Source organism: Carassius carassius, chromosome 29 (assembly GCF_963082965.1).
Source record: "Carassius carassius chromosome 29, fCarCar2.1, whole genome shotgun sequence".
In the NCBI taxonomy this organism is placed as follows: Eukaryota; Metazoa; Chordata; class Actinopteri; order Cypriniformes; family Cyprinidae; genus Carassius; species Carassius carassius.
The window spans coordinates 12505173-12525150 of record NC_081783.1 but is presented as its reverse complement, the minus strand read 5'-3'; the positions used below and the strand labels follow the sequence as shown (position 1 = coordinate 12525150).

The window sequence follows — 19978 nt, the reverse complement described above, 5'->3', positions numbered from 1 at the left end:
GTCACTAGAGTAATATCTTTAAAGTAACAGCTATTTAGCTAATCTACTCCTAAAAGGTGTGTATCAGTAACTTATTATGTATGTTTAAGGCTGCGAACCTTTTTAAAGATATTACTAAATAAAACTAACTGTAGTTTGTCAAAAGTTCAATGAAACTCTTAATGTCCAATGATAGTGTGCAAAAACCCACAATGATAACTCTGATAGAAGTTCTCTTAGTTCTCATTAAATTAATGATCATAAACATACTTTTATGTTCTGGAACAGAGGTCGGAAATGAGTATGTAACTAAACTATTTATCAATCTGTTTATTGTAAAAGATCTTTGAAAACAAATGACCCCAAAAGCTGGAATGGAAGACGCCGCAACCTTTCTGGCTCAAGAGCTCTACATTAATATGCACACTTATTAGACAAGAATTAATGAGCCAATTTAAAATGCCAAGTCTGCTCTTGTTCATTTGAAGGAGGATAAAAAAATGGCTGTATTTAGAAATAAATGGATGCTTTAATGGATAAAGACATTTTTAGTTCTTGAAGCAGTTATTGGCAACCAGTTTGTTTAAAGCATACACTTAATCTGATGATATTTAAATACTGCATTCTGACATTTCAAAACTTTCATGTTGAAATATATTCAGTATATAAACAAGCTAAAGTGGCAGATCGCCCACAAATGAAAATGTTGTAATTTCAAATCTGTTTGAGTTTCTTTCTTCAGGGGAACATAAAAGAAGATGAAGATATTTAGAAGAATGTTTTAACTGCTTTTGTCCATATAATCAAAGTCACAAGGATCCAAAACAACACAGGACCCCACTGACATTCACTGTATGGATAAAAAAACACACCGACATTTCACAAAATATCCTCTTTTGTGTTCTGCAGAAGAAAGAAAGCCCGTTGGGACTGGTTGTCATGCTAGGATGGCACATGTACACCTGAAAAGAGACACAAATCAGTCACTGGCACTTCCAGACCATTAAACAGACCAGCTCATGCCATTCTTGTAATTTCTCATGCTTTACTGAAAAGCTGGCTGGCTACCAAATGTGTCATTTATACAGACAAACCGCACAAAAGGACACATGAACACTCACACAGACACATACGGCGGCACTCTGGCCAACAGCTGCACTGAAGAGCCACAGATGTTTTGGTGTTTTCATAATGCATCATGGGAGAAAGCATTTGGTCATGAAATATGTTCCACCTTAGAGATACGAGGAGAGAGCGAAAATAGAAAAATATAGGAGAGAAAACGAAAGGATGTCTTTGTGTAAGTTTGTACTTTTCAGGAAGCAAATAAGATGAAAACCTATTTCGGTCTCTAAAAGACTCACAATAACCCACTGTTATTATGGCTCCTAGATCACACACATACACAAAGTGATAAGAGACTGTTGGCAGACTTATCCTCAGGACTTGAAATGATGGAAGAAGGAGACAGGTGTATTTTTAGCTGTAGATACGTGAGAGATGAAGAAAAAGACATGAATTTACATTCTCAACTCCACCGCAAGCTAATCAGAAACTCAACTCAGTAATTATGTCAATTTACCAACCTGCTTGGTGACAAGAGCTCTCGTGAGTGACATGACTTTGTATGTGACGTGTGTTGTAACTTGGCACATTTACCCAGATGCAAAAAAGGCATGACAAAAAATAGAGGGAAAGGAGAAACAGAATGAATTATTCATTTAAAGCAATACAATTTTACTGTAGAATTGAATTACAATGCACAAAATATGGCAAAATTAGGCAGATTAGGTCCTCTGTGTCCTAAGGGCAACAGCACACTCTTTTCTCATACAAGTAAAGCATTTACAGGATTATGCATGTGTGTGATTAAAAAGAGAGTCTCTGAAAGAGAAGGAGATGGAAGGTTCCATAATTTTTTTTATTTATTTATTTATTTAAAGCTGAAATTCAAGTCAAGGCAAATTTATGTATGTCAAAATGAGCTTTCATAGAAGTTATTTTCTCCCTTCAACTGTTCAAATGTGAGGAACAAAAGATTCTCTTAGCTTACAAAATAGCACCTCACCTTCAGTCAGTTCCGTCTTTAGTTTTAGTTTTAGTCGTTTAGTTTTGCATAATTTCAACACACTCGTTATGCTACTAGAAAAGTAAACCTAGTCTATGGAGTCAAAATAGGGCCGTATATATCTGCAAAATAAAACAGTATATATCTGCAAAATAAAACAATGTTTTGCAAAAAAAAAAAATGTTTTGCAAAAAAAAAATATGTTTTGCAAATAAAAATAGAGTATTGAGAAAAAAAATGCTTTTTTGCAAGTAAAAAATATAATTGCAAAAGAAAAGTTAACCACTGGGAGAAAAAAATAAAGTTTAGCAAAGTAAAACTTCAGCAGCATTGACTTTGCAACACATATTTCCCTTTGCGCCGCTCCTTTAAATCCGCGTTTCAGTCATCCGTGCCTCTGCGGCGCAAGTTTTCCTTTGCGCTTCATTTTTCTATGTGCCTCGCTTTGTGTCCCTGATTTGACGTGGGGGAGGGGTCAAGAGGTTGGGGTGTGTCTCAGAGCCGTTAGGGTGTGTACAAGGGATGAAGGGAAGGCGCGTCCTTCTTGTTACGTCATCAGCGCGAGCCCCAGACCGAGTGGATCGATCGAAATGGCAGAGCAGAGACATGCGGGTGATGGATCACAGGTATGTATTATTGATCGCTTTCTTCAAGTTCACTAGATAGACTGATAACTATATGTAACTATGTGTATCAGCGCGTTTGCTCAAGTTAAGTAAGTTAGAGATCAATTAATGTGGCGATTAGCTAATCGCCGACGCAACGTTAAGTGTGTCGGCGGCTGTACATTTCTCTCAATATGCACACCTTTCACGTTGTTTTATAATTAATTAATAAATAATAATTATTATTCTCCACGCCCTAGTTGTATTATGGACTATAAGCGATGCCAAAGGTGTTTCTCAAAATATACTGTAAATTGAAAACAAATGCCTTGTATGTGCAAACATAATTTGAAATAAACCTCTTTCTGATTCCGAACAAGTTGATTTATATACAGTAGGTCACATCCCTATAGACTATGTTTAAAAGCTGTGATGTTTATATGATACATTGTTAATGCACTTGTTCTAGATCAGTTGTGTGAAACTCAATTCCTGGAGGGCCACAGCTCTGCACAGTTTAGCTCAAACCAGCTCCATCCCACACCTGTTTGGAGGTTTCTAGTAATCCTGAAGATCTTGATTAGCTGAATCAGATGTGTTTGATTAGGGTTTGAGCTAAACTGTGCAGAGCTGCAGCCCTGCAGGAACTGAGTATAAAACCCCTTATCTAGATAATCCTATATGATTTTGTCATGACATATTTAACAGAGAGAATATTCAGATGTCTGTACAGCTGCACAGAATTTAATAGGTCTTCTGACCCAAAGCCTTGGTCAGATTCAGTCAGCTCAGGGTCAGCAGCAGCAGCCACAACAACGACAGCAGCCTCCTGCTATTTCTCAGCCTCGAATAGAGCAGGATATGGCCAGGTTGCCGCATCCACATCTAATTATTTTAACAATTGTCTTTTGAATGTTTAATATTATAATTAACATTGTTTTATTATTTGTAGATCTTTTCCTGGGATGTTTAAAAAATCAAAGAAGAAAACTCCAAATCCACAAATACATGTGAAAGCCACACCTTGGAAACCATTTGCTGTTTCCATATATTTAATGAGCAGCAACACTGACACCTCACCCACACCTTCTGAAGAGCTTGAACTACTCCAGGCCGGACTAGGAAAACGGGTGATTACAATTTCATCCAATGTGAACCATTCGGATGTAAGTTCATTTTATAGTACAATCTAATTTGTTAGTTTGTGCCATCTGATTTTAGAGCAGGATTATTTCTATATCACCCTGCGAATAATATATAATTAACTGCTTCAAAGTAATATTCCACTTTCAAAACATGCTGAGATGAATGAACATAATTTGCTTAGGCTAAACATAGTAAAATGTGAATTAGTATGTATAAAAATGACAAACAAATGCACGTAAAATTTTCAATGTGATAAAGATTTAGTTTTTACTTTGTGTGGTTGTTTGAGAACCCTTGTTCTGTTTCATGTTTATTTCAGTTATGCAAGCTCCTTGAAGCTGAATTTCCAAAGATGAAGTCACTTACTGGAGGGTGGTTACTTTATAAGGCACCAGGTATGCTATACTGTCTACCAGAACAGACACAAACATGAATATCTGAGTAGAGTATACTGTAGTGTAAGTAATTTCCATAGGTAGTTATTAATTGAACATTTCCCCGGGCATTCTAACCTTAAATCCCAGGCTACATCCTTTTTTAATAATAGTACACAGGGAAGTGTTAATAGAATATGGGAAGCACTGTTTTTTAACATCGTTTTAACTACAGTATAAAGCCCAATTATATAGTAAAGACCTTTTATTGCTGGATTTGTTAATGTGTTTTTAAATTATCAGGTGGGAATGGAAGAAGAAAGCTTACTGTTGTCCCTCCAGACTCAGAGGGTTATACAGGCAGCCTTCTCAAAATGGCTACCACCGCTGGAAGAACAGCACTGTATATGGTCCCTCTTCAAGATGAGTTATGTCTTGATCCACTGCCATTCTCAGCAGAAGAGTTTGCGAAGATGCCAAAGGTTGAGTGTCGTACTTGTAAAACCACAATGCCACTACCAGTTTTGTACTTGCATGTTAAATCTTGTGGTGGCTGCACACAGTCAGCTAATGATGAGGTATGTTGTTTACACAACATTTACACAAATGTTGTTTTTCAGTTAAGTTTTCTTTTAGGCAGAATATATATCTCGTTTTGTCATTTCAGACTACTGAAGATGATGATGATGATGTAAAAGTAGTTGGTGAGATTACCAGAGCAGTTAACCCTACAGCCCCAGCTTCTACACCTACACCCACCACTTCAATACAAACTTGTTCTCCTACACCCACCACAAGTTTTGAGGTGAGGTTTTAATTTTAATATAAGTGCATAAGGACCGGTGCAGTTAGTAAAATTAATTAGATGCCATGTTAAGATTTTATTACTAACGGTAATGGTATTTTCTTTGTAGTGCCTTATTGTCAAGCACTTTTAATTAATTGATTGTAATTATACTGTCTCTCATTGGTACATAAAGACCATTTTGCAAGAGGTAAATAACACTGGTTGAGAAGAATGCCCTATTTTTATAGTTTTAAAACACTACACAAATGTTAGAAGTCAATACAATTTACTAAACATTTAGAACTGAATCAGAATGTTTTTTGTAAAGTTAAAAAAACTGAAACAGCGAGTGCTTGTTTAGATCTTGCAAAATACTTGGTGACCAAAGTATTTAAAGTGACCAATTAAACAAATTGGATTTTGGAAATAACCAATTGTGTTTTAATTGGGATTTTATTGTATAATACTTAATCAGTTGTCCTTTTGCCATTATAGGATGAGGGACAGTGTCCCATTTGTTTAGACACATTTTCACAGACAGAGTTGCCCATGCATGCAAGTTTTTGTGGAGATAGGTAATTTTTAATGATTTGAAAAGTTATTTCATTTACAGACATTTAATAAGGTATGTATTAAAAACATGTTTTAGGTATTATAAGTGTATATAACATGTTGTAAATGTTCTAAGAAGTCAATCTAACCATTGGGTATATACTCAGTATATTACAGACACTGGATTATGAGAGCAGTCCTCCGTGTGGCACACCAGTACAGCAACACCAAGGCCCAGACATGAAATGGTACAGTCTATTTATTACATTTTAACAACCCTGAGACATCTGAATTCTTTACTAATCTTTTTATCCTGTTTTTATAGTCCAGATGATGTATTGCGTTTGTTGGCAAGAAGGGTAGATGACAGCAAGGATTTCAAGATCTGTGTTTCTCGAACTGACTTCTATCAAAGAGCTATGGTGCAGTGGCAAAGACAAAAGAGAGGAACCCCGGGCAATACTTTGCGTGTAACATTTTTGGGGGAAGCAGGTGTTGACACAGGTGCCATTCGTAAGGAATTTCTTTCAGGCAAGTTAGGTTCACAATCACATTATTAGGTTTTTAAATTCATCATAACAATTTAAAGTTTAGAAAAACAATAAACAGTTACCACATGTGTCATTATGAGATTTGGTATGTTTTAATGTGCTTATAATTGTACAATGTAGTAAATAACATTCTTTTTTAACATGTACATTTGTATATTTGTTTGTAGATTTGATTGGTGAGATTGAGAAACACCTCTTTGAGCATAGAGGACACCAGAGAGGGAAGAGCCCCATCTACTCCCTAAGTAATCTGGAGAATGGATTTTTTAAGTTAGTAATATTTTACATTATAGTAACATGTCAGTTGTCATTTTTGCATACAACTAAATATTACTTTGTATTTTTTCTTTCAGGACTGCTGGAGAAGTGTTTTCGGTTAGTCTCGCTCAGGGTGGGCCTGCCCCCCGTTTCTTGAGGCCGTGGTGCTTTGATTATCTCTCATCTGGAGACTTGGATGAATCAACTCTCACTATAGATGATGTGGATGATGCTGAACTTTATAATTTGATTAAAAAGGTAGTAATTTTTTTCCAAATAAAATCTGATTTCATAAAAGCTTTATTTCTACGCAAGCACACCATTTTACGTGTTTGTGTTTTCAGGTGGAGGAAGAAGAAACCGATCTCTCTGCATGGAATGATCAAATAATTAACTGTGGTTTTACTGGGGCCATTAAACCTGAGAACAAAGAGGCCATAATAAGGTCAGAAAAAGTGTTATAACTTCTTTACATTTGAAACCTTGCAAACGGTTTTAATTTTGCTGCCTACCAGATATACTGATTAGCCACAACACTGTCTATATTATGCTAGAATTTCCTGGTTCTTTTTTCAGATCAATTGTGCTGCATGCAACTCTACGTTTGTTCCCTTTGTTGAAGCAAATCCGAAAAGGTCTTGAAGTCTACAATTTCGTGGACATCCTGGAAAACCATTCCGGACTTTGCCACCAGATCTTTGTCCCTGATGTGGATGATGATGATAAGGTATCACTAACTGGAATAACATTTTTGCCTATATCTTGTATTTCATTTTAGAAATGGTTTTATTTTAGGAATATTATATATAGGAAAATTATTATTTGCTAAGTTGAAAAATAGTCAAACACTTTGTTCCTTACAAAAAATAATAGTAGAAAATGGATTGCTCTTAATACCTCAGTAATGGTTTCCTGTAGCTTATTGGTTAGATAAAAGTGCTAGCATAGCCCAAGGGCTTGGGTTCGATCTCAGGGATTGCACATACTTAAAACAAATGTTATTATAGTAATAAAGTAGCTTTGGATAAAAGTCAAATGCATATGTGTATATGTACCTGAAAATGGATTCCCACCCCCCCCCCCCACAGGCTGATGCAGACTTCATCATGCAGAACATTCTTCCGAAAATGTCGGAGAAGGGATCAGTACGAGAGACTTATGAAACAGCTATAATCAACTTTCTGCAAGACTTTCTCCAAGAAATTGAAAGCTGTGGTATGTATGAACTGACAGTTGATTTAGTATAAATATTGTTAAAAAAAACTGCAGATTACACAAATTAATGTTAAAATGTAATTGATCTAATTCAGACAATACCAACCCTAGAGATAACAAGTTCTTTTGCTTGTAGAGGATAACCCTGACGGAGACATCCTGCCCTTAACTGTCCCCGGTGTTATGCAATGGCTCACTGGCCAGGGACACAAACCTCTTCTAATGTCAGAACTTAAAGAATTCAAAATTTCTCTTCATTTTGACCATGAGTGTATGCAGAGGATGCCAGAACATAAAATATGCTTCCCAGTTGTAAGTGCCTGTGCCAGAAAAATTACATTTCCCACAGTACACATGGGTGACTACAGTTCTTTTAAATCAGTCAAGTTGCAAGCCATTCAGTTTGACGACGGTTTTAACAGAATTTAAAATGCTGCTTAATGTATGGAATTGTACATGTTCAGGAAAAAAACCTTTTATACATTGGTAAATGTTCTTATGGTTTTGAAATTTACTGTGTATGTGTAGAGAACACAACGTGTTACATATTGTAAAATTTTATATCTTAATGCATGTGTTAAGAGAACACAAGTTGTTATACAAGTCTTTTTCTGCTTTAAATATAGCCAATACAAAAAATAAAACAAGCATGCAATGTCAACTTGTTTGTTTTTTATTGAATTGGATGTTAATTTGCTTCTAAATGGATCATTTGGTCACTAGTCATTTCAATGATTGATTTAGTGTCAATTAAGAATGAAGCAGAACAAAATTCAAAACTTCTAAATACTTGTCTCTTCCATAGTTTTGAGAGTGTGAGGTTGGGTTAAAAAAAGTTTGAATTTGGGCCTTAAGTTCTTCAGTTAAGGGGCATTCGACTGGAGGAACTACAATTCCTGTCCACGGCTGGTCAGAGATACTGTCTGTGTCCCAGTCAGAGTCGTCGTCTTGTGCAATCTGTTAAAAGTTGGTAATAGGTTATGGACATTGGGGCAATATCTTGCTTGAAAACATTACATACATTAAAAGACACAAATTCTTAAAATACCTCAGATTGGACTGGAGGAGGGACAGGGTTTTGCAGGAGTCCAATTTCCCACAACTGGTCTGGGCTTCTATTACTCTCTGTGCGGAGAGGATGGTTATTCCACCCACTAGTAAAGGAGTCAAGGCTGGCCTGGAGACGAGGCAGGAACACAAACTGACAGCAAAAGAGGTGAAGGCTGTTGGTTGGCTCTAGTAATCCTTCCTCTTCAAGGCTGTGCAAAACATCATAATAGATGTTTGTAACTGCCATCCATATGTCACGCCAAAGGCGCTCACTGCTAAAAATGGAAGAGAAAACAGTGTGTAATGTTGAACACAAGTCATCATTCTTAGAAACAGAACACTTTAACATTCATATCAAGCTTTAACTAATTTATCTAGCTGCTAACCGCTGGTTATGCACGCTTTTTCCTGAGATGTAGCTTCCCCTGCCACAACAACGCACAGAAAACATACATCTGGCAATCTCTACATTTTCAACTCCTTGGTCTCCTCGAACTCTAAATGCAAAAAAATTAAATATGACAAGGTATTTTAGAAAAGAAACCTAACAGTATTTAAAAAACGTATGTTAACCATGTTTAAACAAGCAGGGATTCATTTACATTTAGCTTACGCTTTTATCCAAAGTGACATTCACGTTACTGGAGGTAGCAAAGCATTCATACACACTCATGATGTAAGTTGTCTTACCTCAATGGAAACCCATGTCTCTCCACTGACTGAAGGAAGAAACCGAGGGCAGTGGATGCCTTGTTATCGGTTGCAGGTCCAAGGTACATGATCTGAGAGACAAAGTAAAGTTAGACTTATGCATTCCATCAGAAATTTGATTTGTACAAAATTTATAGGCCAACAATGCATTAAAGAAAGAGAAAAATACCTTTCTGGAGTACCCATCAATGGCACCGAATATCACAAGGCCATATCTGATAAAAGATAATCTGTTATTACCAGTTGAAATGCGTATGTAAACTGTAGAGAGAAACTCACATGCATAATAAGTCATTTTTAAGGATTAAAAATATCAAAAAAAAATCTTGGGCATTACTTATATTCCTTAATACATTTTCAAAGAATTTAAATAGAATTAGAAAACTCAGAAACTCAAAAATAATGACTTCACATAATGTAATGTGATCACAATATGTGATATTTTCACAGAAAGGGTCACATACTTTAATCAGTAGCATTACAACAATGGCTTGACACGCATGACATACCTTATCAGGTTATGGTTTGTGTCTATGTGAACAACATGAAGAGGGCCCTTGACGGAATAAGTCCTTCTGACTACACATCTCAATTGTGTAATTCTTGCTAGTATTCCAGCAGAGTCCACTCGATGCATGGAATCCCAAACTCTTGTCCATGGCACACGATGACCCAAGGCTTGTAAGTGTCCCTTCATCATTCTATGGCCTAGGTGTGGACTTTTAGCTTTGATTGACCTCACTAGGTTGTCAAGTTCTTCATCTGTGATTTTACTGTAGGTGTCCTTTAGAGAAATGCCATACTCAGTGAGGCGACGTTTGATTGTCCTTGTTGACACACCAAGAAGCTCGGCAATACATGGAACAGATAGCTGCATATTAACTAGGTACTGAAGATGTTCTCTGGAAATAATAAACTTTGGGGGCCCCTTAACTCCAAATTCCACTTCAAGGGCAGTAACAGGTTCATTGTTATTGTCAATATGCCTATCCACTGTGTTTTTCAAGGTTGACAGTTCACCAAGGAGTTCCTCTGGGACTGAAATTTGATCATAGACTGATGAAATGAAGAGAAGCTCATGACTGCATAAAAACTGCAAATAATCTAAATCTAGGGGTAGGCGACTCATTGTATCCTGCAGTTTGGATAGCAGTCTTTCCATGATCATCCTTCCCAGCTGGTGACTTGTGGCATCATTAGGTCCATGGACCTAAAGATAAGAATTTATTTGATTAAATGTATAAAAAATGATTTACAAATTGATATGCGAGTCAGCTAAAGTTAAAACACCCTTAGGAGTTTGGCTGGTGTGTGCGTGTTGAGTTCTGTGCATGCATCTGTGTGTGTTTTGTGCCCGATTGTTTCTTATTTGAGTGTTTTCATGATTCTGATCAGTAGGAAGTGCTGCTCTATGTAAAAGCAGTTCGAGTTTGAATCACTTATAACGTGCATTTGAAAAAGCAACACCAGTCGAACATCCTCTCCATTATTATTAATATACTTTATTATCATGAAAATACCTGAGAAGGTTTTAGGAATATTGATAAAATGATGTCCATATGCATTTCCTATAATTAGTTATGTGTGTTATTGTCTTCCTCTACTGCGCTTATTTTGAGTTTTCGCACGAGAGCGACCTCTAGCTTTCGGGTGCAACAGTATTTTACCTATTTCACCCACAAGCTGTTCATAAATCATGTACAATATAATGTCTGTTAATCGTGGCAGCCTTATTTGTGCTGACGCCTAGGTAAAGGTTGCAGCAGTTACTCTTAAAGGAGAACTCCGGTCAATTTTAACATTGAGCTCATTTTTTTTGTCAATTTGGAGTGCTGTCAGTACAGAGAACAACGACAAAAATCGGTGTTGCCAACACCGTGTTATCCTCTTTTTAAAATTTGCACCCTGTTGACTTCAATGGGACAATATTTAAACCTGCTTCTAGCCTCTTAACATCCTTGATGTGTCATTACAATTGCACAGGTCATGTGAGTGATTCCTTCAGAGTGAATCTGACTGCAGTAGATGTGAAAGAAATGGATAAAAATGATGTTATTTAAGCCAGCGCATCCTGATTTCGGTTGAAGTCCAAAGTAGTCGATTGTCGAGTTCACGCGCATAGGTTTAGTTACCAATGATCACGCGCGTGAACTCGGCAATCGACTACTTTGGACTTTAACCGAAATCAGGATGCGCTGGCTTAAATAACATCATTTCTATCCATTTCTTTCACATCTACTGCAGTCAGATTAAAAAGAGGATAACACGGTGTTGGCAACACCGATTTCTGTCGTTGTTCTTTGTACTGACATCACTCCAAATTGACAAAAAAATTAGCTCAATGTTAAAATTGACCGGAGTTCTCCTTTAACGTCTCAGGTCAAAGAACTACGGGTCACATGACAACAGAAACGTATGTCTGAATACTATATTGTGCCTTTTTTGCGGATTACATTTAAAGATTTCAGATGCAAAAAGCCTCTACAGGCCCATAAAAAAATGAGATTATGATGTTCAGTGAAAGCTCTCCACACATAGAGCTATGTGTTACTCAAATAATTTTACTTCAAAACCCCGCTAATACCACGCTCTGGCCGGCCTGAAGTATCTGTTATTAATAATATAGGAGTCTAATAATAATAAGAAGAAAGCGATCAATAATACATACCTGTGATCCATCACCCGCATGTCTCTGCTCTGCCATTTCGATCGATCCACTCGGTCTGGGGCTCGCGCTGATGACGGTAACAAGAAGGACGCGCCTTCCCTTCATCCCTTGTACACACCCTAACGGCTCTGAGACACACCCCAACCTCTTGACCCCTCCCCCACGTCAAATCAGGGACACAAAGCGAGGCACATAGAAAAATGAAGCGCAAAGGAAAACTTGCGCTGCAGAGGCACGGATGACTGAAACGCAGATTTAAAGGAGCGGCGCAAAGGGAAATATGTGTTGCAAAGTCAATGCTGCTGAAGTTTTACTTTGCTAAACTTTATTTTTTTCTCCCAGTGGTTAACTTTTCTTTTGCAATTATATTTTTTACTTGCAAAAAAGCATTTTTTTTCTCAATACTCTATTTTTATTTGCAAAACATATTTTTTTTTTGCAAAACATTTTTTTTTTTTTGCAAAACATTGTTTTATTTTGCAGATATATATGGCCCTATTTTGACTCCATACTAGTCATTGAAACAGTGAATGAAAAGGGTCAAGGTAAATTACAACTCTTTAACACAGCATGATTTTACAGCTTCAAAATGCTCTGAAATGTGTGCTATATAAATACAAACTGAGACAGGGAGAATGAAGATTTCACAAGTAAGATACAAAAGATGGCTTCTGAATATGGTGTTAGAAAGGAGCTGCTTAACCATCAGAAAAATTGTCATTGGCTGGAGGTCAAACAGAATTTTACGTTAAGTTATTGTATTCCCACGCTTTCAGTTGCAAATGCTTTAATCCTGTTCCTCCAATTTGCAAGATCTTTACATAAAATTTAAAAGCATGATTTAGGTTTTTTGCAATTGTCCTTCACTGTAAGTAAATAACCAAGTGAAATATACAATAATAATAATAAAGGCTATTGTAATATATTAACAGAATTGCAAGTTTAGCCCAAATGAGGGTGACACTCAATCGATAGTTAGTAACCACGTTGTCTTAATGAAAGCAAAGTTCTTAAAAATTTGAGGGTGGAAAGCAGCGTTTGTTTTCCTCTCACTTTACAATAAAAAAGGATGAATTGCTGATTTTAAATATCTTGGAAAATGAACAAAATAGAATGAGATTATTTGCATTGTATGTTATGGTGATGTCACAGTTTTAAGGACTTATTATTTTTATTACGCCAGTTGCACTGCATTCGTGGAATATGCGAAGAACACACACACACACACACACACACACACAGAGTGAGAGAGAGAGAGAGAGAGAGAGAGAGAGATTAGGTATTAAGTGGCTGCTGTTCAGCTATCTCGCCTCTAGGGGGCTGTAGTTAGAACAATGATTCTAGTATCTTCGACAGTGATCACATAATGCGAAATATCATACTTTGTGCTTTTGTGACCTATTATGCGTCGTAACTTTACATTACTTATTACTGTCTTATATTGAGGATACAAACGATCGTGTTTCCCTTTTTTCTACATGACTCATCTCTGTTTGCAGTATTCTCACTGGTTGAATCCTGTCAAGCTTTAATGAAATATTCTCTTTCAGTCAGTAGGGGGCGCTCATAACGAGTGCAGCGTAGATGAGAGAGACTAAAAATGGCTATTTTCCCCCGCAAGGCTGCTCTCCAGATCTGTCTGTGAAGAGGAAAACACAACTGCACACTCCCATTTTACTAGATATTTCAGGAACATTAAAACTAAATGAAGTAGCACATACTGTAATTTAAAAGAAGACCATGTTTATGCCCACAAGCATACAACTTTAAAACAAGAATGTAAGTATATACAGTGAAATTTCGAAGTAAATAGTCAAACCAGATAATGTTTGTGTGACATATCTGGATTTCTCTTTATTTTGTCATTTATTTACCGTAAAACAGAAGTTGACACAAAGAATACACCATAATAAATACCAATCCTGCCCCCAAAACATGCTTTCAGTACCTGTCCCACCCATCCAAATAACACATACTCAATAATATTCATGTACTTATATTATGCTCATATATAACAATACCACTGAAAAGAGAAAGAAAAGAATCCCTTTTTCATAAATAAGAATATTTACACCAAGGCATGTTGATTTTGATTATTTTTCCCAACATGCATATATAAAAATATAAATCTGATAGCTTTATGTACATTTTTAACTTAGGTATTTACAGATATATAAATATAAAGACTACAAATTGTATTTTTAAAATACAAAGATAAATACACTCACATTGTGTACACTGTGGCCAAAAACCAGAAAATACAAACATCATTTGGATAATTAGCATTCACAAAACACATTACATCCAGAAATGCAACTTTAACGACAATTGCAGGTCTCTGTGTTTTCCTGTTCCTCACTTCGCTCTTATAGAAAAATCTTTTACTTTATAGTAGAGAGCGGAAGGAAGATTTTAAGCTTTAGTCTTTAACTTTGCCTGACATCTTGAAGGAGTTTGTTGATTTCTGCAACCAGCTCACTGGCATCCATAATTTCGCTGCGACTGTCACAGCGCTTGCCGTGCAGATGCCCGAGCACAGACTCTAACTCATCTTCCTCATGGTTCTCAGGAATCTCCTCCATCGCTGGCAGCCATTTTGAAGAGGAAGCTGATGCTGCCATCGGAGCTGGCAAGGGGGCGGGGAGCGGAGCCACCAGGGCTGTCATGTGACTAGTAGGGGCGTGGCCATGTCCGGGATTTTGGAAATGCGTATTAGCAGCCCAAACCGCCACGTTCTGCTGAAAAGTTGCAGGGCTTGGTTTACCAGGCAAGTGTCCCTTCCTTCTTTCCAACGATCCCACCCCAGCGGCACAGGCTGTTACCTTTTCAGTTTCATTAGTCTCGTTGTAATTATCCAGCGAGGAGGGGAGGAGCCTCTGGAACACGCTGTTCATTTCTGACAGCAGAGAAGTCGTTCCACACAGGTCTTCCCCATCACCTGCCTCCCCCTCTTCCTCCTCGCTCTCCTTGCCAAATGTGGAGAAACTCTTTTTCCTCAGAGTTGACTCGCCGGATTGTGCTGCTTCTGGGGTGGCTTTCTGTTGAGGGTCTTCTCCAGGGATGTAGAGGTTGCTGCGGTAATCAGAGGAGGCCGGGGAAGGCAATGGGGGCATCCAGCACTGGTCAGAGTGACCGAGAATACGACACTCTTCGGTGCACAGCTTCATCGCTATGGTGAAAACAAAAGCATTGATGGAAAAGGTTAGTGTATGACTGGTGCACAGCATGCAAATCTGCACACGCCCTTAACTAGTCAAATACATCAATTAGAAGCCAAATGACTAAACAAAATCTTTCCAGCTTCAGCCGACCCGGCTTTGTTTTGAAGAGACTATGCAAAACAAATCAAATATGCCAACTTATAGTGCTCATTGAACATGTTCGGCATTACTCATTCATGTTCTAGGGGCTGATTATAGCGCCATTAATTAATGCCCAATCTGGTGCATTTGCAAAACAGGCCCTCATTTAGCCCACTCTCTCTCCCATGCTGAGAATAAATGATTAAACATGCTGATTTACAGAAATCAATGGCCCATCCCTGCACACAACCCATTTCTTGTCCTAGTCACAGTAATTAATGTGTTATAGATCAACTATGCATTTATTTTTCATCAGAAATCATGATTTTCGCCAATAAATGATATGATCAGAGTACTGGCGCTATTGAGGTGTTTCATGTTCAAGAGAGAGATTGTAAATGTGTCTACACTGTATAATGTTTTTATATATATATATTTGTGTGTGTTACATACTCATTAAATGCATATATATGATGCTGTCCAATGAGCAGTTAACTTTTTTAAACGGTATGGCCGAATATTATGAAATCAAGGACTCTTCTTCAACATCTCACTCTCTTGCTTACTTGGATGCAGTCGGTGATGTCCATCAGGAGTGAAGAGCTCACTGAAGCCTTCTCCAAGCAGAGGAGACTCTCTTCCCATCTCACAATCACTGTCTCCTGCCTCACTATCTCCTCTTCCACTGTCTTTTAGGCTGAACTTATCCATTTCATTCAAAGCATACCTAGAAACAAAGAACAGACAATTAGCTATAACAGTATTTTTGACTTGGTTACTGTTTATGTATTATCATTCATATATTTTTTACTTTTTAATTCACTGGCGATGTGAAAAAGAATAAAATGAGCCTCCAAAGCAGGGAGCAATTATTGCATAAACAAAAAAGGCTTTATTCAAGGGGCAGTTGACTTGATGAGGCTGTCATGTATCGTCAGCATCTGTTACTTAAGTTCTGCAGGGTGTCAAGAACTTTAAACCCCCTGTAGGATGGTCTGTAAAGGTGGCAACAGGCTGAAGTGTGATTGGTTACCTGTAGCTCCGGGTGTATTTGTTGCCACGGAAACTGGGTCTGGGTTGGTACTGGCCCTGATGAAGTATGGACAGAAGCTGTGAGACTTGCTATAGCCAAAAAGAAAAAAGAAACAGGGCGGGGGACAAATAAAGAAAGAAAAAAATGAAAAAAAAAAAATGAATAATGGCAGACCAGACAGCAAACCAACACAAATACAGACAAACCATGGTGGTGATGGGGGGGTGACTGAGGGAATGGTATGGATGGATACTTATGCATGATGAAACAATCTATGGATATATAAATAAAAATACTATAAATAAAATAAACATATTGCATATTATAACAAGTTTAGGGAGAATAAAATAGTCAAGATTTAACAGTTCACGTTGAATTCGTATTGAAAACAGTTCTTTTACCTCGACAGGTGGTGTGGCATGAGCGAGTTCTAGGGCAAAGTTCTCTGGCACATGATTGGAGGAGATGGTAACCAGGCTGTTGAGTGATTGGCGGCTGTGGTGGCCTTGGCGGCTCTCTGGAGCAGGTGAGGCTGAAGGGGAGCGAGGATGGGCCCTCACAGGCAGGGTCCCATTAACTGTGGGGACCAAAGTGATATCGCCCTTGTGGATCTGCCGGGCAGGTTTTTTAGGATGGTTTTGGTAGGTAGACTCAGCCACTCTGCAGTTATAGGAATGTCTTGGGTCCTTCTGCTCTCTTGAGCACCTGGTTGCGAACATTACCATAACGATGAGAAGCACTCCACAGATGGCACCAAGGGAGATGATAATGATCATAGACAGGTCTAAGGTCGATTGGTTGTTAATGTCTGAAGGGTTTAGGGAGTAGCTTTCTGGATAGTCCCGCAGGCTAATGTGCAGAACGGCCCTTGCTGAGAGACGAATTGACGCCCCTCTGTCTTGCACCAGGATTGCAAGATCAAATCCCTCACGCCCCGAGGCCTCCAAGCTTCCATTGGTTCGTAACTCACATCTGCGTGGTTCAATGACAAAGACTCCCTCGTCATTACCACTGATGATGGAGCAAGTCAGCTCACTGTTGGCCCCTGCATCACGATCTGTAGCCTTGATGATTGTCACCAGATGACCAGGCTCAGCGTGCCGCCATAGTGGAACCTCAGCTGTGTGGTTGATTAGTTGGGGAGCAACAATGATAGGTGGGTTGTCATTTTCATCTAGTACAGTGAGAAAAACAGTGGTGTTGCTGCTCAGAAAAGTTGGGCCTGCACCATCCCGCGCCTGCACGGTGAACGAAAGCCGATTGACCTCTTCCCGATCAAAGCTTCGGAGAGCATACACAGCCCCATTAGATGGGTCAATGGTCACATAGGTTGAAATAGAGCTACCTTGAACCTGGCTCTCCACAATTGAGTATGTCACCTGACCATTAGAGCCCAAATCTGGGTCGGTGGCCACCACTGACGTTAGGTATGCCCCGGGCGAATTGTTCTCAGACTTGAAGATTTCATACCGGCTCTTTTCGAAGCGTGGAGGGTTGTCGTTTTCATCTTGCACCTGCACCGTGAAGTGTTTGATGGTGGATAGGCTTGGCGAGCCGCGATCTTCAGCGATTACCGTCAGGCTATATTCAGAGCGTTTCTCACGGTCCAGAGACACATTAGTGAGAATCATGTAGTTGTTCTCGTAGGTCTTCTGCAAGCGAAAATGCCCGTGGCCATGTAGACGGCACACAACCTCACCGTTTAGACCTGAGTCGCTGTCATCGATGCGCACTAATGCAATGAAGGTATCAACAGGGGAGGCCTCTGAGATGTAGGCCACCTCCTCTTTGCCCTGAGTCATAAGGTTGATGTTGATTTTTGGCTTGTTGTCGTTGACATCAACCACTTTGATGATTATTTTACAGTGGCCTGGAATGGAGTTGGGACCCATATCCTGAGCTTGCACATCTATTTCGTATGAAGAAGTTGTTTCATAATCAACTTTCTTTATCAGAGTGATGTGGCCATTATCTGGGTTAATTTTAAAGGTCTCTAGGATTTTGGGTGGCACGTGGCTGCTGAAAGAGTACACAATTTTTCCATTATTGCCTTCATCCGGGTCTGTGGCGTTCAGGTCCACAAGTAGCGTCCCCAGTGGTGAATTTTCCAGGAGGTTGACCACGTAAGCCTGCTCGTCAAATCTCGGGCTATTATCGTTGGAATCAGATATACTGATTTTAAGCAAAGTCGAGCCAGATTTCGGCGGCACGCCAGAGTCTGATGCTGTGAGTTGTAGTTGGTAGCTGGATTGTGTTTCCCTGTCAAGTTCCCTCATCACAACGAGGTCTGCGTACTTTGCGCCATCCGTACGCGTCCTGATATCGATTTTGAAAAAGTTATTCCGAGTGAGTGAGTAGGAGTGTAGCGCGTTTTCTCCGACATCCGGGTCCAACGCGCTGTCCAAAGGGAAGCGTGTGCCCACAGACGCGCTCTCTGATATCTCTATGGGGATGATGGCGCGCGAGAACTGCGGAGCATTGTCGTTGATGTCCAACACTTCCACTTGAATGTGAAACAGTTGGAGGTATTCCGTTGGTAGCGTGATCACGTCGAACTCAATAGTGCAGTTTAAGTTTTTCTCGCAGAGCTTCTCGCGGTCGATTTTGGTGGCGATGCTGATCTCTCCGTCCTCCTCGCGCACGGAGAGTAGAGGGGTGCTGCCTCTCTGCATCGCGCGGAAGCTCGGGGACACTGAGCTCGGGAGTTTGGATAAGATACCGGCTACATCCTCTTTCAGTCTGGCGATCACCGTGCCTACTCTCTGCTCCTCCAAAACTTTGTATTTTAAAGTCTTCCCCGAAACGTTGTGCGCAAAGGCCGCCAGAAGTATAAGTTTAAGAAGCGTCTTGCAAAACAGTACATTCCTGTCGCTGGAGTGTTTAGTTGTTCCCATCTTTGAAGCCGTGCGCAAAGCACTTATTCCACGCAAAGAGAAAACTGGCTGGTGGATTGTTCGATGTAAATTAAACATGTTAAATCTTCAGATGTTGTGCATAGATTTCATGCAAAATGCATATGAAGCCGACGAACCCGCACTTTCCCTCTGTGTGCGTTTTCAGCGCCTCTGAGAAAGCATCAGGACGCAGTAATGCTGCTGCACACATCCACTTTCCTGATCGTCTGACTGCATGTGAGTTGGTGCGCGTGTGTGTGGGAGGCGCAGCTCCTTGTGTGTGTGTGCTCTGTATGTGACTCTGAGAACACTGACTGGCCCCTTGCAGCCCACCTCAGACTGTGGCCCCCACCCTCTCCAAACTCCAGCCACCCCTCCTCGCCCCACGGCTGTACATCCCTGAAAAGAAAAGAAAAGAAAAGAAAAGAAAAGAAAAGAAAAGAAAAGAAAAGGCAGAATGAAGGAAAGAAAGAGCAGTGATTGAGGTGGAGCTGGCAAGCAGATTTCGCCATGAGGAGGACAGAGTTTCAGAAGTGTGCCATAACAATAGAAAAAAAGACACATTAAAGACCAACGTTTCTCGTGTCAACCCAGCACACTGTAGGTTACTTGCCACTTTAGAAATGTTTTCATCGTATTTGTTAGCTATCTATACAGTGTATGTTGATTCTACTTTACTTGATTCGTTTTTAGAGTTTCATTGTTGTTGTCTTTGACATATAACTTTAGTTAAATAAAGTGGTCGATTACTTCATACACGCTGTCACCTTGGCACCACTTTCACT

At 39.2% G+C, this 19978-nt stretch overlaps 4 protein-coding genes across 5 annotated transcripts; 2 read left to right on the top strand and 2 right to left on the bottom strand.

Annotated features, from left to right (window-relative positions):
* The first annotated feature begins 2606 nt into the window (after positions 1–2606).
* Positions 2607–4867, top strand: LOC132109312 (uncharacterized). The gene is made up of 5 exons (XM_059515321.1): positions 2607–2673; positions 3361–3521; positions 3605–3818; positions 4476–4654; positions 4840–4867. The coding sequence occupies exons 1-5, from the start codon at positions 2638–2640 to the stop codon at positions 4865–4867; spliced, it is 618 nt and encodes a 205-aa protein (XP_059371304.1). The 5' UTR covers positions 2607–2637.
* Positions 4868–4929: 62 nt separating this feature from the next.
* On the top strand, positions 4930–8199 carry LOC132109647 (uncharacterized). Its single transcript, XM_059515904.1, has 9 exons — positions 4930–4977; positions 5679–5759; positions 5837–6042; positions 6230–6332; positions 6416–6578; positions 6665–6765; positions 6897–7047; positions 7409–7535; positions 7672–8199. The coding sequence occupies exons 2-9, from the start codon at positions 5752–5754 to the stop codon at positions 7962–7964; spliced, it is 1152 nt and encodes a 383-aa protein (XP_059371887.1). The 5' UTR covers positions 4930–4977; positions 5679–5751; the 3' UTR covers positions 7965–8199.
* Positions 8200–9693, bottom strand: LOC132109648 (uncharacterized). The gene is made up of 5 exons (XM_059515906.1): positions 9466–9693; positions 9276–9367; positions 8972–9082; positions 8584–8860; positions 8200–8492 (listed from the first exon to the last, which is right to left on the bottom strand). Exons 1-5 carry the CDS (start codon positions 9589–9591, stop codon positions 8286–8288), a joined length of 813 nt encoding a protein of 270 aa, XP_059371889.1. The 5' UTR covers positions 9592–9693; the 3' UTR covers positions 8200–8285.
* Positions 9694–13794: 4101 nt separating this feature from the next.
* Positions 13795–19524, bottom strand: LOC132109646 (protocadherin-18-like). Of its 2 annotated transcripts, none has more exons than XM_059515902.1 (4): positions 16701–19524; positions 16300–16388; positions 15833–15993; positions 13795–15133 (listed from the first exon to the last, which is right to left on the bottom strand). In XM_059515902.1, exons 1-4 carry the CDS (start codon positions 19269–19271, stop codon positions 14391–14393), a joined length of 3564 nt encoding a protein of 1187 aa, XP_059371885.1. In that variant the 5' UTR covers positions 19272–19524; the 3' UTR covers positions 13795–14390. The 2 variants fall into 2 exon arrangements, with proteins under 2 accessions (XP_059371885.1, XP_059371886.1); XM_059515903.1 differs by having other exon boundaries at positions 16300–16355.
* Between the last annotated feature and the right edge of the window lie 454 nt (positions 19525–19978).

Coding starts and splice junctions, on each gene's coding strand:
- LOC132109312 (XM_059515321.1), top strand. CDS start 2,638: ATGGCAGAGCAGAGACATGCGGGTGATGGATCACAG. Junction 3,522..3,604: donor ATAGAGCAGGATATGGCCAG/GTTGCCGCATCC, acceptor TATTATTTGTAG/ATCTTTTCCTGGGATGTTTA. Junction 4,655..4,839: donor AGTTTGCGAAGATGCCAAAG/GTTGAGTGTCGT, acceptor TTGTCATTTCAG/ACTACTGAAGATGATGATGA.
- LOC132109647 (XM_059515904.1), top strand. Junction 6,043..6,229: donor TCGTAAGGAATTTCTTTCAG/GCAAGTTAGGTT, acceptor ATTTGTTTGTAG/ATTTGATTGGTGAGATTGAG. Junction 7,536..7,671: donor CCAAGAAATTGAAAGCTGTG/GTATGTATGAAC, acceptor TTTTGCTTGTAG/AGGATAACCCTGACGGAGAC.
- LOC132109648 (XM_059515906.1), bottom strand. CDS start 9,591: ATGACTTATTATGCATGTGAGTTTCTCTCTACAGTTTACATACGCATT. Junction 9,083..9,275: donor AGACATGGGTTTCCATTGAG/GTAAGACAACTT, acceptor TTTTGCATTTAG/AGTTCGAGGAGACCAAGGAG. Junction 8,493..8,583: donor CTCCTCCAGTCCAATCTGAG/GTATTTTAAGAA, acceptor AACTTTTAACAG/ATTGCACAAGACGACGACTC.
- LOC132109646 (XM_059515902.1), bottom strand. CDS start 19,271: ATGTTTAATTTACATCGAACAATCCACCAGCCAGTTTTCTCTTTGCGT. Junction 15,994..16,299: donor AAATACACCCGGAGCTACAG/GTAACCAATCAC, acceptor CTTTGTTTCTAG/GTATGCTTTGAATGAAATGG. Junction 15,134..15,832: donor ACATCACCGACTGCATCCAA/GTAAGCAAGAGA, acceptor TTTTCACCATAG/CGATGAAGCTGTGCACCGAA.